This window comes from Diaporthe citri (genome assembly GCF_014595645.1).
Source record: "Diaporthe citri strain NFHF-8-4 chromosome Unknown scaffold_9, whole genome shotgun sequence".
NCBI classification, from domain to species: domain Eukaryota; kingdom Fungi; phylum Ascomycota; class Sordariomycetes; order Diaporthales; family Diaporthaceae; genus Diaporthe; species Diaporthe citri.
The window spans coordinates 2,675,401-2,692,652 of record NW_025064854.1 but is presented as its reverse complement, the minus strand read 5'-3'; the positions used below and the strand labels follow the sequence as shown (position 1 = coordinate 2,692,652).

Sequence of the window (17,252 nt, the reverse complement as noted above, 5' to 3'; positions counted from 1 at the left end):
TTAAAGCTTTATATAATTTAAAAGCTATTAAATATTAATTAAATAAATAATATTATTATTATAAAAATTATAAAATACTTTAAAATGTAAATTTATAAGTTAAAGAAAAGGAATTTAATACTTAATATTATTATTAAGTTAAAAAATTTATATAAAATAATTTAATTAATTAATTTTTATTATAATATATATAATTTAAATTTTAAATATTTATACTTTTTAATATACTTTTTTATTACTTAAGCCCTTTTTAATTATTTTTCTTTAAAAAATAATTTATATTAAAATAAAATATAATAATAATTATTAAAAAACTTTAATTTATTTATTTTTATAAATATTATTAATTAAGCATTTATAAAAATAAATTAAAATAAAAAGATTATAAATATAATTATTATTTAATAAAATTATTTTATTTAAGTTAATTAAATTATTAAAACTTAAAAACTTTATATAAATTAATTTATCTTTATTAATAAGTTTAATATAAATAAAAAAGATAAGTTATAATATATAAAAAAATTATTAAAAGGCATTAAATTTAAAAAACCTATATTTAATAATAATAAAAATTATAATATATAATATTAAATGCTTTTAATATTTATAATTATAAGCATATTTAATTTATTTATATATAAAGATAATATAAATAATTAAGGCTTTATTAACTTTATTAAAAATAAGGTTTTATTTAAATTATTATTATTTTTAAGGTTTAACTTAATATTAATAATAAATAATATTAATTTTTACTTTTATAATAACTTTTAATAAATATATAATTAAGTTAATATTTAATTTAAATATTTATCTTTATATTTACTTAATTTTAATTTAATTAAGGCATTTTTTAATAATTTAAAAAAGCATATTTATTATTATTTTTAATATTATAAAGATTAATAATATATATAAAAGGATTAGCTATTGGTTTGGCTTCCGTATGGTTGGTAATAAATAAATAGAGTGTGTAATCGATTCGGCTATGGTGTGGAGGGTAGGTTGCAGCGAAGCTGCAGCCTTCCCCCGTCTGGCTATAGGCTAGCTATAGTGGTCCGTGCGCGGGGCACGTAACCGCCAGCTGGCAGCCGGCTGGCACCGGCTGGCAGCTGCTATTAATAAGACTAATCTAGACCTTGCACCTCCAAATCTATGCATTGCCTATATGCACCCATTGCGTGGGCACGCAATGCTTATACGTATTATTCCTATATTAGCGGTAGTTTTTTATTAACTTAATGTATAAAGTTGCTTTAAATATAAAAGCAATTTAAGGTTATTTTTAAAAAGCTATAATTTTTAAATTAAAGTAAGCTTAAATTAATTAAATAATTAATTAATTATATAATTTAATATATATATTAATAATATATATATTTTTTAACCTTTAATTATTATTATAAGGATTATAATATTATTAGCAGGGGCAAGGAAATATATAAGAAATAATATTGCGCTAAATTTTAGCTAGCTATAAAAAGCTAGCTTTTATGCTTATTTTAAACATTTATAAAGAAATTAACTCTTTTCTTTTCTTATATATTTAATGCTTTAATTAAGCTTTTCTTATTTTTAAGAATTTTTAAAATACTTACCTTTTTTCTTCTTTAGCTTTTTTTTATTTTTATTTTTTTTCTTATTACATTAAAGCTCCTTTTTAAGTTATTTTTAAAAGGGTTTAGCAAAACTTATTCTTTATTTATTTAAGTAGCTTATTTTTATTAATAATTTAACTTAAGCAAGATTTTAATCTTATATATCTTTAATTAATAATAAAAAGAATAAAAAGTTAGCTATAAGTTAAGTTAATTATTTATTAATTTTATTTCTTTTTATTTTTATATTAAATATTATTAAATTATTTTATATATTAACTTAAAGCTTTAATTAAAGCTTATATTTATTTTTAACTTATTATAAAAAAAGGTTAAGTATAATTAAACTTATAATAATATTATAAGTATTTTAAAATTATTTTTTAATTTTAAAATACCTTTTATACTTTTTATATTTAAATAAAATATTACCTTAATCTTATATTTATATATTATTAAGCTTTAAATTTATTTTAAATTTTTTATTAAAAATTATACTTAAATATAATAATAATATAAACTTAAAATTAAAATAATAAATTTAAACTTTATAAATATTACTTAATATTAATTAAAAATACTTTAAATTCTTAATTAATATTTATTATTATTATTATAACTTTAAATTTAAAGTAAAAGGGGCTATAATATAAAATTAAAATACTTACCTTATTTATTTATAAATTTAATAAATAATATTATATTATATATTTTATATAAATTAAATTATATAAAAAGTTTAAATTTAAAATATAACCTTATTTAAGCTTTAATTAAATTTAAATTTAAATTATTAAGAATTTAATATAATATTAATAAATAAAATATTAAATATAAATTTAAAAGGCTTTTTTTATTATAATTTTATAATATTTATTTTTTAATAAAAAATTCTTTTATTAAGTTTATTTTATTTATTATATTTATTAATACTTTTATTTTTTAAGTTTTAATTTAAGTATTTTATAATAATATTAAAAATAAATTTCTTAAAAGTAATTACTTTAATTAAATATATTATTATTTTTAAGTTTCTTTATTTTATTATTATTTTAATAAAAATTATTATAATATATATATTATACTTTTAAGCTTAAAGCCCTTTTAAATTTACTTTTATTTTAAAAATACCTTTAAATTTTAAAAATTATTTATTTTTTTTTATTTAAAGCTAAAAAAGGAATTTTAAAAAACTTATTAAAAAAAAAGAAAACTTAATTTTACTTATTATTAATTAAAGCATTAACTTTATTTTAATTAAACTTTATAATTTATTATTAATAATAAGTTAAAAACTTAAATTAATATTTTAAAAGTTTTACTTTTTATTAATATAATAATTTTATTATAAATAGTTTTATTTATAATTTATAATTTAAATACTTTAAAATTTAATAAAATTAATATTATTAAGGTTTTAAATAGCTTTAAAATTATTATTTATTAATTTTCTTATTTAAATAATTAAATTTTAAAATTATTTAAATAATATTATATTATTTTAAATTTAATAAAAATAATTAAAAGTATTATTATTAAGTAATTTATTTAAAAGAATTAAAAGAAAAAGCTTTTTACTTTTTATAAATTTAATTATTAAACTTATTATATAAATTTAATTATAATTATTAAAGATATTATTTATAATAACCCTTATAATAACTTAAAAGTATAAAAAAAGAAAATTATAAAATATAATTAAAAACTTAATAATATAAATAATATTTTTCTTCTTATAATTTAGCCCTTTTATAAAGCGCTTTTATTATATTTAAAAAAGTAATTAATAAAAAAAGAAATTATTTATAAATTAATAAGGAATATTCTTTAATTAAATTTTAAATATATTTTATTAAAAGTTATTAATTAAAAACTTAAGTATTTTAAGTAAGATACGTATTTATTTATATAAAATAATTTTAATTAAAATTTACTTAATATAAAAAAGCTAAATCTTTTTAAAAAAAGTTAAATTAATTTTAATTCTTTAAATTATCTTTAAAATAAAAATTTATAAGCTTAATGATTTTAATTTAAATTTAATTATATTAATATTATTAAAAAATATAATTAAGATTTTTAAAATATAAATAAACTTATTAAAAGATTTATAAAGTTAAAGCTTAACTTAATTAAGTTTAAAAATAAATTTAAAGCATTTTAATAAAATATTAAAGCTTTTTTTTATAATAAATAATAAAATAATTTTAAAATAATTAAGCTAAAAGCTATTAATTTTATTTAATAGCTTTTAATAAAACTTAATTAAAATAACTTTAATAATTATAAAATATAAGTTATAATTTTAATACTTTTTTTTTAAAAGATAAATAAGTTATTTAAAGTTTATTATAATTATACTTTTTAAAATTATAAAATATATTAATATAATAAGCTTAAATAGCTTTTTTTAAATAGCTTATTAATAACTTTAAAGCTAAAAAAGTTATTAATATTCCTTAACTTATTTAAAAATGCTTAAGTTAACCTTTTAAAGTATTTAAACCTTATTTATATTTAATTATATTATAATTAAAATAATTATAATTTAAAAAGATATATTTATAGTTAATTAAAATTCTTATTTAAAAAAAGAAAGTTTAATTTACCTTATATAATTAAATATTATAAGCTTATTAAAGTAAATCCTTTATTTAAAGGAAAAGCTTTATTAAAAGCTTTAAAAGTAATTTAAAAGCTTAATAATTAAAAAAAAGTTAGCTTAATTTTAATACTTATAAATTTTATAAATTATATAATTTATATTAAAAAAAGCTTATAATTATAAGTAATAATAAGCTTTCTTAAATAAATATTATTATAATTAAAAAAGAATATATAATTAAGAATATTAAAGATTAAAATAAAATTATAAAAATTATAAAGGCTAATTAAGTTTAACTTAAATACTTTAAAGAGGTAAAAAATAATTAATCTTAAATTATTAATAATGTTATGGGCTAGCCTTGGGTCGTCTGCCGTAAAGTATCCAAATGGGGTTTATATTCAAAGTGCAAAGAAAAAGGTTCACTCCCCATCTACACCCACGCCAAAGCCTATTCTTATAAAGCCAAAGCCCACTAACTAATCACAATGAGCAAAGCCCAAACCATAACATATCCTCCTTCTCCGGGTCCCCATAGCGGGCCTTAAAGAGTAGCTATGTAATAAAAAAAAAATAAAGAATACTATAATTTAATTGCAAATTAAACATTACTCTTTGCCTAGCCATTTAATTATACCTTGGCGCCTCTTAACTACATTAAAGGCCTAGCCTATTATTTATAATTAGCACGCCCTAGCCCTTATAATTTAATATGCTAGCTAAAGCAAGTTAATAAGAAATAATTATTTAAGCATAAGCTAGCAGCTAAATTAATAGCATTTCTATAATCCTTTAATATAAGCCTTTTATATAAGCTTCCTTACTTAAAACCTTAAAATCGCAAATTTATTATATAATTTGCAATTAATTAGTACTTAATTATAAGTAATTTACTTTATTAATAGGAATTTCTTAAATTTTAAGCATTCCTATAAGGCTAAATTAGCTAGCATATAGCTAATCCACTTTAAGCCTAAGCTAATATTAAGCCAGCATTACTTTTAAGCCTTATCCTATAAAAACAATTTTACGCCCCCTTAAATAAACTCCTTTTTTTTATTAACCTTAATTAATAAAAATTATATTTTTATTTTCTTATAATAATTAAAGTAATTATGCTTATAATAGCTAAGTTAGCTATATATAAAATACTTAACTTTGCTTATTAAAACTATTATAATATTAATATTTATTACTTTATTATTTTAAAGTTAAGTATTATCCTTTTTTATTATAATGCTAAAAATGCCTTTATATTATTATAAAATAAAGTAAAAAGCCTTAAATATATTTAACTATTCTTTATAATTAAATTAAGCTTTTATTATAAAAATTAAGCTATTAACTATTAATAATATTTTATATTTATTTAGCTAACTTTAAGCTTTTATTATATAAATTAATTAATTAAATTAAGTAAAAAATTTTATTATTCTTTTCTTATAATATTATTATAATATAATTAAGCTAAGCTTAGCATATCTTTGCTTAAAAAGGTTTTTAAGCATAAAGTAAACCTTCTTTAAAAAGCTTTTTAGCTACCCCTTAAATATTTTTATAAAATTAATATAAAATAAAAATTAATTATAAAAAGTTCTTAATTAATTAAATATATAAAAGAATTAAGCCCTTTTAATATTAATTACCTCTTTATTTATTGCAAACTTAACTCTTATTTTTATTAACTAAGTTGCTAAATATTTTTAAAATAAAAGTTTCTTTACATAAGAAAAGGCTTAATAAGCTGCTATTATTCTTTTTAAGTTTTGCTATATTAGATTTTATATAATTATATTATAAGTTTATAATATAAGAGGACTTTAAATATATATTATAGGCTAGCCTTAAATTATTTATTATAAGATATTTAAATAAAGTTTATATTTAAAGTATAAAGAAAAAGATTTACTCTTTATTTATATTTATGCTAAAGCTTATTTTTATAAGGCTAAAGCCCATTAACTAATTATAATGAGTAAAGCTTAAACCATAATAAATAATAAGTTATAATTAAAAAATAAAAAAAAGATAAAGAAAAGGAAAAACTTATTTATTAATTAAAATTAAACTTAAAAAAAATATTAAATCTTTTATAATAAAAGTAAGCTTAATAAATATAATAAACTTAAAATTAAAGAAGTATATTTAATAACCTTTATTATTTAAAGAAAAAGCAATTTAAGTAATTTTAATTATAATTATTAAAATAAATATTATAAATATTTTAATGCTTAATAATATTAATTTAATTTTAATTAAATACTTATTAATAATATAATTTAAAATATATATCTTATTAAAAGTATTTTTAGGTTAATATATTTTAAGAATTATATTAAAAACTTATTTCTTAAAGTTAGCATAATTAAGCTTTTTAAAGATAATATTAAGATTAATATTTTAATTAATTTATTATAAATTATTTAATATTAAATTAACTTTATTATTATATATATTATAAATATAATTAATTAAAAATATTTTAATTTAGCTTACTTAATAATTTATATAAAAATAAATAATTACTTTTTATAGCTTGCTTTTTTAAATATTAAAGCTAAAATAAATTTCTTACCTTTATTATATTATAAATATAATAAACTTTTATATACTTTATTTAATAATATAAACTTAATAATATATAATAAAAATTTTTTATTTTTAATTAAAATTATAAAAGAATAAATTTATATTAATTTAAATAAATTTAAAGCTATATTTTTTATTATTAATAATAAAGCCCTTAATACTTTATATTATATCTTTTTAAAATTACCCCTTTTTTTAAATATAAACTTAATATTTAAATAATTTAAGAAATATTTTTATACTTATTTTACTCTTAATAATATTAAAGTAATATATAATTTAAAATAAAAGAATTAAAAGCCCTTTAAAGTAGCTTTACTTAAGAAAGCTTAAGTTTCTTAAAAGTATTTATTAACTTTTAAAAGCATTTCTTTATGTTTTTTAAATTTTAATTAAAGCTTAATATTAATTAATATATTAATTATATTAATATATTTTAATATAATTATAAAAGAAAATAAAAAGATTTTAAGTATTTTTTTAAATAAAGATATAAAAAGTTTAATTTTTATATTTATAAAAAACTTTTAAGCTAAAGTTTAAAAACTTTATTAAATTAAAAAAAAAGGTTAATAAATATTAATTTATATTTATAATACTTATTTATAAAAAAAGGCTATATATATTAAAACATAAATTAATAAAATTCCTTTTATTTTAATTACTATTAAATTAATTAATAAAATTATTTAACTTTTAATTAAAACTCTTTATAAATAAATAAATATTATTTTTAAAAATATAATTAATTAAAAACTTACTTATAAAGAAAAAATAAAATTAGCTATAAATAAAAATTATAAAAGTAAATATAATGCTTAAATTTAACTTAAGTTTTTTTTAATTAATAAAGAATTAAAATTAATGCTTAATTAATTAAATACTTATTTATAAAAGAATTATAACTCCTTTTTAAAATAAAAAAAAGAAATATTTATTTATTTACTTCTTAATTAAAAAAAATCTTTAATATAAAATTAATCTTATATTATTTAAATTAATATTAATATAATATTATTATTATTTATTTAAATAATTCTTTATAAAGTATATTAAGTAAAGATAATTTAGCTTTTAAAAGCTTTAAAAAAGATAGCTATTAAAATACTTAAAGATTAATAAGTTAATAAAGTTATTAAGAAATTTTATATTACTTATAAAAATTAATAATTTCTTATAAAAAAAAACTTTAATTATTAACTTATTAATAATATCTTAAAAGTTAATACAGTTATAATTAAAAACGCCTTTATTTTACTATTAATAAATAAGTGTATTAAGAAGTTTATAATATATTAAATATTATCCCTTTTTAACTTTTTCTTAAGATATAATTAAATTAAATTAAATAAGAAAAGCTAAAATATTATAACCTTTTTTATTTTAATTAAATTATTTTAATAATATAACTTACTTATAAAAGCTATAAACTTTATTATTTAATTTATATAATATATAATTTAAATCTTTTATGACTTAATTCTTATAATATATAAATCCTTTTTTAATAATATTATAATTAAAAGCTTAAAAATAAGCTATAAAAATAAAGAAATACCTATTTTATTAAGAGTTTAAAAATATATAATTAAGTATATTAAAAACTTTAATAATATTCTTTATAATTTTAAGCTAATTAAATAAATAATTAATATTATTAAATTAAAATAATATAAATAATAAGCTAATATTATTAATTATACTTATAAAATACTTAATTAATTTTTATTAAATAAAAATATTATTAAAATTAATAAATAAAATATTTATAAAAATATAATTAAACTTAAATTTTTTTTAAGTTTATTAAACTTTTATAAAGCATAAATGCTTTTTTATAAGATTATTGCTAAAGTATTATTTAATCTTTTAAAGAAAAGTATATTTTATTAATAAACCTTAAATTATTAAAAAGCTATAAATATTCTTAAAGCTATAATTACTTTAAAGCTATATTTAATTAATATTAATTATTTTAGCAATAAAATTATTCTTATAATAAATATAAATCTTAAAGAATAAGGCGCATACTTTATATAAATTAAAGATAAAATGCAATACTTAATTTAATATAAAAGTAATGCTTAAATAAAGATTAAAAAGCTATATAATATAATAAAATAAAAATATAAAGCTATTTTATATATAATTAAGTGCTTATGCTTTTATATTTATAATATTTACTTTATTTTAAAAATAAATTTAAATATCTTAATTTAATAACTTAAAGGATTTACCTTAAATATATTAAGTATTATAATTTAAGCTTTACTTATTATAATTAATTAATGGGCTTTAATCTTATAAAAATAAGCTTTAATATAAATATAAATAAAAAGCAAATCTTTTCCTTTATATTTTAAATATAAATCCTTATTTAAGCACCTTATAATAAATAACTTAAGGTTAGCTTATAATAAATATTTAAAGTCTTTTTATATTATAAACTTATAATATAATTATATAAAGCTTAATATAATAAAACTTAAAAAGAATAATAATAACTTATTAAGCCCTTTCTTATCTTAAAAAACTTTTATCTTAAGAATACTTAATAACTTAATTAATAAAAATAAAAGTTAAATTTATAATAAATAAAAAAGCAGTTAATATTAAAGAAACTTAATTCTTTTATATATTTAATTAATTAAGAACTTTTTATAATTAATTTTTACCTTATATTAATTTTATAAAAATATTTAAGGAATAGTTAAAAAGCTTTTTAAAAAAGGTTTATTTTATATTTAAGGATCTTTTTAAATAAAAATATATTAAGCTTAGCTTAATTATATTATAATAATATTATAAAAAAAAAATAATAAAATTTCTTACTTAATTTAATTAATTAACTTATATAATAAAAACTTAAAATTAATTAAATAAATATAAAATATTATTAATAATTAATAACTTAACCTTTATAATAAAAGCTTAACTTAATTATAAGGAGTAATTAAATATATTTAAAGCCTTTTGCTTTACTTTATAGCAATATAAGAGCGTTTTTAATGCTATAATAAAAAAAGATAATACTTAATCTTAAAATAGTAAAAAAATAAATATTAATATTATAGTAATTTTAATAAGCAAAGTTAAGTATTTTATATATAGCTAACTTAATTATTATAAGCATAATTATTTATATTATTATAAAAAAAATAAGAATATAGCTTTTATTAATTAAAATGAATAAGGAAAAAGAATTTATTTAAAGGAATATAAATTTTTTTTTTATAAAATAGGATTTAAAAGCATTATTAACTTAATATTAGCTTAAGCTTAAAGTAAGCTAATTATATATTAGCTAATTTAGCATTATAAAAATACTTAAAATTTAGGAAATCCTTATTAATAAAGCAAATTACTTATAATTAAACATTAATTAATTATAAATTATATAATAAATCCATAATTTTAAGATTTTAAGTAAAAGAGCTTATATAAAAGGCTTGCATTAAAGAATTATAAAAATGCCATTAATTTAGCTATTAATTTATATTTAAATAATTATTTCTTATTAACTTGCTTTAGCTAATATATTAAATTATAAAGGCTAAGGTATATTAATTATAAATAATAAGCTAAGCCTTTAATATAATTCAAAGGCATTAAGATATAATTAAATAGCTAAGCAAAGAGCAATATTTAATTCATAATTAAATTATAATATCCTTTATTTTTTATTATATAGCTACTTTTTAAGGCTTGCTATAAAGACTTAAAAAAAAGGATATATTATAATTTAGGCTTTACTCATTATAATTAATTAATAAGCTTTAACCTTATAAAAATAGGCTTTAATATAAGTGCAAATAAGGAGCAAACCTTCTCCTTTGCACTTTAAATATAAACCCCTATTTAGGCACCTTACGGCAAACAACCCAAGGCTAGCCCATAATAAATAACTACCTTAATAAATAAAATATAAAATTTTAATAAAAAGTTTATATTAAAATTAAGATAAATTAATAAAATATTTTGTAAATAATATATTATTAAGTTTATTAAAAATTATTTTAAAGAAAATTAAAAAAAATAATTAAAAGGTATAAAATTAAGTTAAAGCTACTTTAATTAAAATTATATACCTTAAAATACTTAAAGCTATTATTAATATTATTACTTAAATATTTGCTATTTAATTAAAGCTTAATAAAATTAATAAAGCTATTTAAATACTTATATTAATTCCTTTTATTAAGATTAATAATATAAAAGTAATTAAAGCAAGAAATAAGCTCTTATTATAAAGAAAGATTATTTAATAATAATTATTTAAATTATAATATATTAAAATTATTATTAATTATAAAAAAGCATAAAAGAAATAATATCTTTAATATAAATTAATTTAATAACTTAATTTTAAATATTTAATATATAATAAAGCATAAATTTTTATATAATTTAAAATTAATTAAATAAAACTTTAATTAAATAAGCTTTTAACTTAAATATTATGCTATAAAATATTTTAAAGCTAATAAAAAATGCTTATCTTAATATATATAAAAATCTTTCCTACTTACCTTTTTTAATAATAAATATAAATAAAACTTAAAGTATATTAACTAATCCTAAGTAATTAAAGCAATAATTAAGTTTACTTAAAGATAATTTAAAAGGCTTATAAATAAGTTAATTAAATAATAAAATATAAAGCATAAAACTTAAAAGTAAAAGCTTTATAAAAAATAAAAGTAAAAATTAATAAAGCCAATATATTATACTTAATATAATAATTAAAAAAAATTATTTTTTATTTTATAAAAAATATTTAAATCTTTAATAATTATACTAATATTAATTATTAAATTAAACTTTAATAATTAAAAAAATATAATTAATAAATATATTATTAAGTAAGTTTTATAAATATTTAAAGCTTTTATAAAAAAATAAAAGCTATAATAAAATAAATAAATAAGGAATTAAAGATAATAATAATAATTAAAATTATAACAAAATAAATTTTAAAACTTAAAAGCTTAATTAAAGATAGCAAGGCCTTATTTTAATAATCTTTATAATATTTATTATAAAATGCTTAAAAAAAGGTATATTAATAAAAGCAAAAAAATATATAAAAAATAATATTACGTTAAATTTTAATTAATTATAAAAAGCTAGCTTTTATATTTATTTTAAATATTTATAAAGAAATTAACTTTTTTCTTTTCTTATATATTTAATACTTTAATTAAGCTTTTTTTATTTTTAAGAATTTTTAAAATACTTACCTTTTCCCTTCTTTAACTTTCTTTTATTCCTATCTTTCCTTTTTATTACATTAAAGCTCTTCCTTAAGTTGCCCTTAAAAGAATTTAGCAAAACCTATCCCCTATTTATTTAAGTGGCTCGTTTTTAATATATAAGTAACTTAAGGGTTTTTAATAATATATACTACTATATATATTAATTAATTATATTATAATACCTTAATTATAAATTATTATATATTAATAATTATATAGCTTTTATAAATAAAAAGTATATTATAAAAAAAAGCTTATTTAAATAAATAAAATAATATATTATTTAAGTTTAAATACTTATTAAAAGGTAATTATCTTAAAGATAATTAATTATGCTTAATATATAAAATAATATTTTATTATAATTATACTTACTTATTATTTTAAATATATAAATCACTTAAATATATAATATTATATTTAAATAAAAACTATATTAATATATTTATTACATTAAAATGCATTTAATAATATTACTTATAATATTATAAAGCTAAAATTAAAGTAATAAGCTAAGATAATATATAATTATTATTATATTTATTATACCTTTTATTTATATTAATATGCTCTTTTTATAATATTATAATTATCTTTATAAGTAAAAGAAATATTTAATTCTTATTGAAATTAAATTAATAGCTTTTTATTTATATATATAAGTTATGAAATGATTATTTATAATGGGTGCTTTATTAATTAAGCTAAAGAATTAAAATTAAGTTATAATAAATGGAAGAAAACGTTTTATTAATAGCTTTATATAATTAATGCAATACCTTAAAGCATTAAATATATATTATATAATTATAATAAGCATGCATTATAAAGATAAGGCTTATAAGTTAATATAGGGGTTACTAAGCATAGCATACTTAATATTTAAATACTTAACTTTATACAGCTATAATTTTATTTAAAAAAATTATAAATATAATATAACTTTTATATTAAATAAGCTTAATTTTTTTATTTTTAATAATAATTTTATTTATATAATTAAGCGTTTTTTATTAAGAAAAGTATATTTTATATTAAGGTATTTAAATATAGCATATATCTTTATATTTTTAATTTTAATGCTAAATTAACCCTTAACTTTATATAACTATAACTTTATTAAAAGAAATTATAAATATAATATAACTTTTATATTTAAATATCTTAAACTTTATATTTTTAATAATATTATTATTATTATAATTAACTTTATATTAATAAAGGAAATTAATATTTTATATTAAAATATAATAAATATAAATAAGTTAAGTTAATTTGCAAAACTTATTATATTATAAGTATTAATATTAACTTTATTACTTTTTACTTATTATTATTATAATAATAAAAGTAATACTTAAAATATCCTTTTATATATAATAAATAAGCTATAATTAATTACTTTTAATAATAATGTTATTTTTAAAGCCCTTAATTACCCTTAAAAATACCGGCAAGCTTAATATACCTTCTTTTAATATATTACATTTTTATATAAAGTTCTTTATATATTAATAAAGAAAGCTTTTTAAATTCTTCCTAAATTAATAATTAATAAATTACCTATTTAGCTGTATTAAAAGGTTCCTAAGTATATTTAAGCTTATATCTTAAAGCTTTATAGCTAAGTAACTTATTTCTTACTTTTCTTAATAATGCTAAGCCCTTTAATAATATATATATTAAAGAAAGTTATTTAATAATCCATTACCCTTAAAGCTATTAAGTATTATTAAGGATAATGAAAATATTAATAAATAATATAATAAAGGCAATATAATTCTTATTATTAATACTTTAATAAAAAAAGTTATAAGTAATATATATATATATTTAACTGCTTATAATGCTAATAATAATAAAGTTAATTATTAAGGCATTAAATAGCTATTAAGGGTATTTATAAATATTAATATAAGCTAATTATTATTATTATTACCTTTATTAATATTAATAATATTCCCATTACTTATATTATCCCTTCTTAACTTAAGCATATTAGCTTTATTTAAGCGCCTTAATATAGCTAAGAAAATATTATTATTTAGCCTAAGGGTTAAGAAAACTTTAAATACTTTAGCTTAGCTGCTTTGCTTTTAATTAATTAATTAAAATAATACTTAATTATATATACTTTTAAGAATATAATTTAAAAAAGCCTTTTCCTACTTTTTCTTTATTAAATTAACTTATTTAAGTAAGTTTTTATATATAAGGGCTAAATATATTTTATCTTCTTTAATAAAGCATTATGCTATTAATTTTAATTCCCTTTTATAATTAAAATAACATCCTTTATTATAATACTTTAATTATTAATTTAATTAAGCAAATAGCTTTATTTTAACATTCCTTTAAGCAATAATAACCTTTTATATAATGTTAATTCTTATAAACCTTATTAAGAAACTTAATTAATTGCTTAGCTAAAAAATGTTATTAATTTTAATATTAAACTGCTTAATTTAAAATAAGTTATTTTCTTTTATTTTTATAATAATAGCTTTTTTAATTTTATAAAACTAAATGTTAATAAAGCCCTTAAAAGTTAATAATAGCGTAATTAAACTTTATTAATGCTTTAAAATAATATAAAGCATAATAAATATTTAAAAAAGATATATAATATTTAAAATAAATATTGCTTTGCTATTAACTTACTTTATAAAATTATATATTAATAATTATATAATTTTAAGGTTTATATTTACTATTTATTAATTGAAATAAATAAGTTTTAATATGTTGCCTTTCCTTAATTAAATTATTATATTAAGGAATTTATGCTTTACTTAATAACCCTTAAAGTTAATAATAACTTACTTTTTAAACTCCTTAAGCTACTTAGCAAGCTAATTAATAAAGAAATCGCTAAATTTATTATATTACCCTTTTAAGTATTTTATTAAAAAAATAAGTATAATAATACCTTTAAATTAATTAATTAAGTTAATTAAAAAAAAGGAAAAGGCTACTTTTATATTTATTTATAACTCAATCTTAATATTATTATTAAAAAAGCTATTAATAATAGCCTTTTTAATAATTTCTTAAATATTATTATTTTTAATAATAAAGGGGTTAATAAAGAAATTAGCAAAGGGGTTAATAAAAAAATCCTTATTATTATAAGAAAAAGGATTTAACTCTTCTTTATTATTTTTAATAAAGCTGCTTTTTAATAATAATAATAATAATAATAGCTTTAAAAATATCTTTTTTTAATAATAATAGCTTTCTTTTTATTAATAGCTTTTAAATAAGCTTTATTAATAATATTAAAAAAGGCTTTACCTTTAATTTAATAATAATTTAAGGCTTCTTTAAAGGAAAATTATTAAATATTATAAAGATAATATTTTTCTTTTTTATAAATGCTATATTTATTAATTTTAAGGGATTATTATTAAAAATAATATAATGTTTAAGTTAAAATTATAATTAATAGTAAGAATTATAATTTAAAGGCTTATAATTATTATATAAAATTAACTTTAAGGTAAGAATAATAATAACCTTATTTAAAAGCCTTATAATATATAAATACTCTTATTAATTATAATTATATATAAATAAATAATGCTTAGTATTAACTATATTTCCTTAAAGCTTTAGTAAGGTATTAATGGTTTTTATAAACCTTAATAATAAGTTAAAAGGTAAGAAATTATAATTAAGGATAATTATTATATATAGCAATTAATATATAAGCTTTTAGCAATAATAGTAACCTTAATTAATATATAAATTAATAACATTAACAGTATTAATAAATAACATAATAAGTATATATGATTTTTAGTATGGTATGTTATCTGCGAGTTACTAGCGCCATTTTGATACGATTGATTGCAAGTGAGAGTACCTCGATCTGGCCTGTGCCCTGGGCCTCAACCACAAGCTGCCCTGGGATGCTGTACTACGTCTCCGAAGGACTCCAGACACATTCAGAACAGCGGGCATTGGATTTGTGATTGACTTACAGATAATCCACGTTAAACGACATAGCCATCGAGCAAGATACCCACCAAAGTTGCTTGCCTTCCGGATTCCGAGCTTGCGCATCTTGAAGCAGCCGACCGCCGTTTCCTCGATCCACCGAGACACACGAGCAGTGACCAGATTCGCAACACAGCCAGCTTAAAGACCACACAAGATCCTTATACAACCATGGCGAGCGGCCTGGGCCTAATAACCCCGGCCTCGCGCCCCTCGACCAGCGGCTCCAGGTCCAAGTTCCAGCTCCCAAGCAGCTCCTCCTCGAGCTCCACCGAGCACGACCCAACGAAACCCCCAAACGACGAAGACGACGACGACTTCGACCCAGACGCCCCCCTCCCCTTCCCAACCGCCCTCTCGCGCCGCGACTTCCTCGCCCCAGACTTCAACGCAGCCACCTACCTCTCATCACTCTTCCCCTCTGGTTCCTCCGAAGACACGGGCACGGGCGCGTACCACCGGCACCAGACGCTCGAGGACCTGCGTGCGGAGCTCCGGGAGCGCAGCAGCGCCATCAGCGCCGAGCTGCTGGAGCTGGTCAACGCCAACTACGCGGCGTTCCTGGGGCTGGGCGACGGACTGCGGGGCGGCGGCGAGCGCGCCGAGGACGTGCGCGTCGCGCTGCTGGGCTTCCGCCGCCAGGTCGAGGACGTCCAGGCGCGCGTGCGGGGCCGTAAGGAGGACGTGCTGCGGTCCGGGGCCGAGCTGAGGGCTGTCCGCGGGGAGGTCGAGGCCGGGAGGCGGATGCTGGAGCTTGATGAGCGGGTTGGGTTGTTGCTTGGGAGGTTGGAGGGCGGTGGTCCTGACGGGGAGGAGGAAGACGATGACGACAGTGTGGATGACAACGAGGAGAGGCTGGTCGAGATGGCGAGGGAATACAATGCTATCATCAGGCTGGCCAATGCCCTCGGGCGCGACCTGCCATACGTCAGGAAAATGGAGGAGAGGATCACGAGGTGTAGGAACACGTTGCTGGTAGATCTGGGTGCTTCGCTGAAAGAGGCGCGGAAAGCGGGCGAGCAGGAGAGGACCGTCAGATTACTTGGAGTGCATCGACAGCTGGGCGCATACTCGGAGGGAGTCAAGACACTCAAGGAGAAATAATCCAGGTCGCAACCGTCATCGCTGTTCCTCGATGACGTTTCAAAGCAATGCCACAATATGATACCCATTATGCGCGATACGCCGTTCAATGTCTTGAAG

General features: G+C 17.2%; 1 protein-coding gene across 1 annotated transcript; it reads left to right on the top strand.

The window, feature by feature from the left end:
* Positions 1-16,220: 16,220 nt before the first annotated feature.
* Positions 16,221-17,153, top strand: INS49_015836 (uncharacterized protein; the record flags this gene model as incomplete). Its single annotated transcript, XM_043176514.1, has 1 exon — positions 16,221-17,153. The coding sequence occupies one exon, from the start codon at positions 16,221-16,223 to the stop codon at positions 17,151-17,153; it is 933 nt and encodes a 310-aa protein (XP_043019969.1).
* Positions 17,154-17,252: the final 99 nt, after the last annotated feature.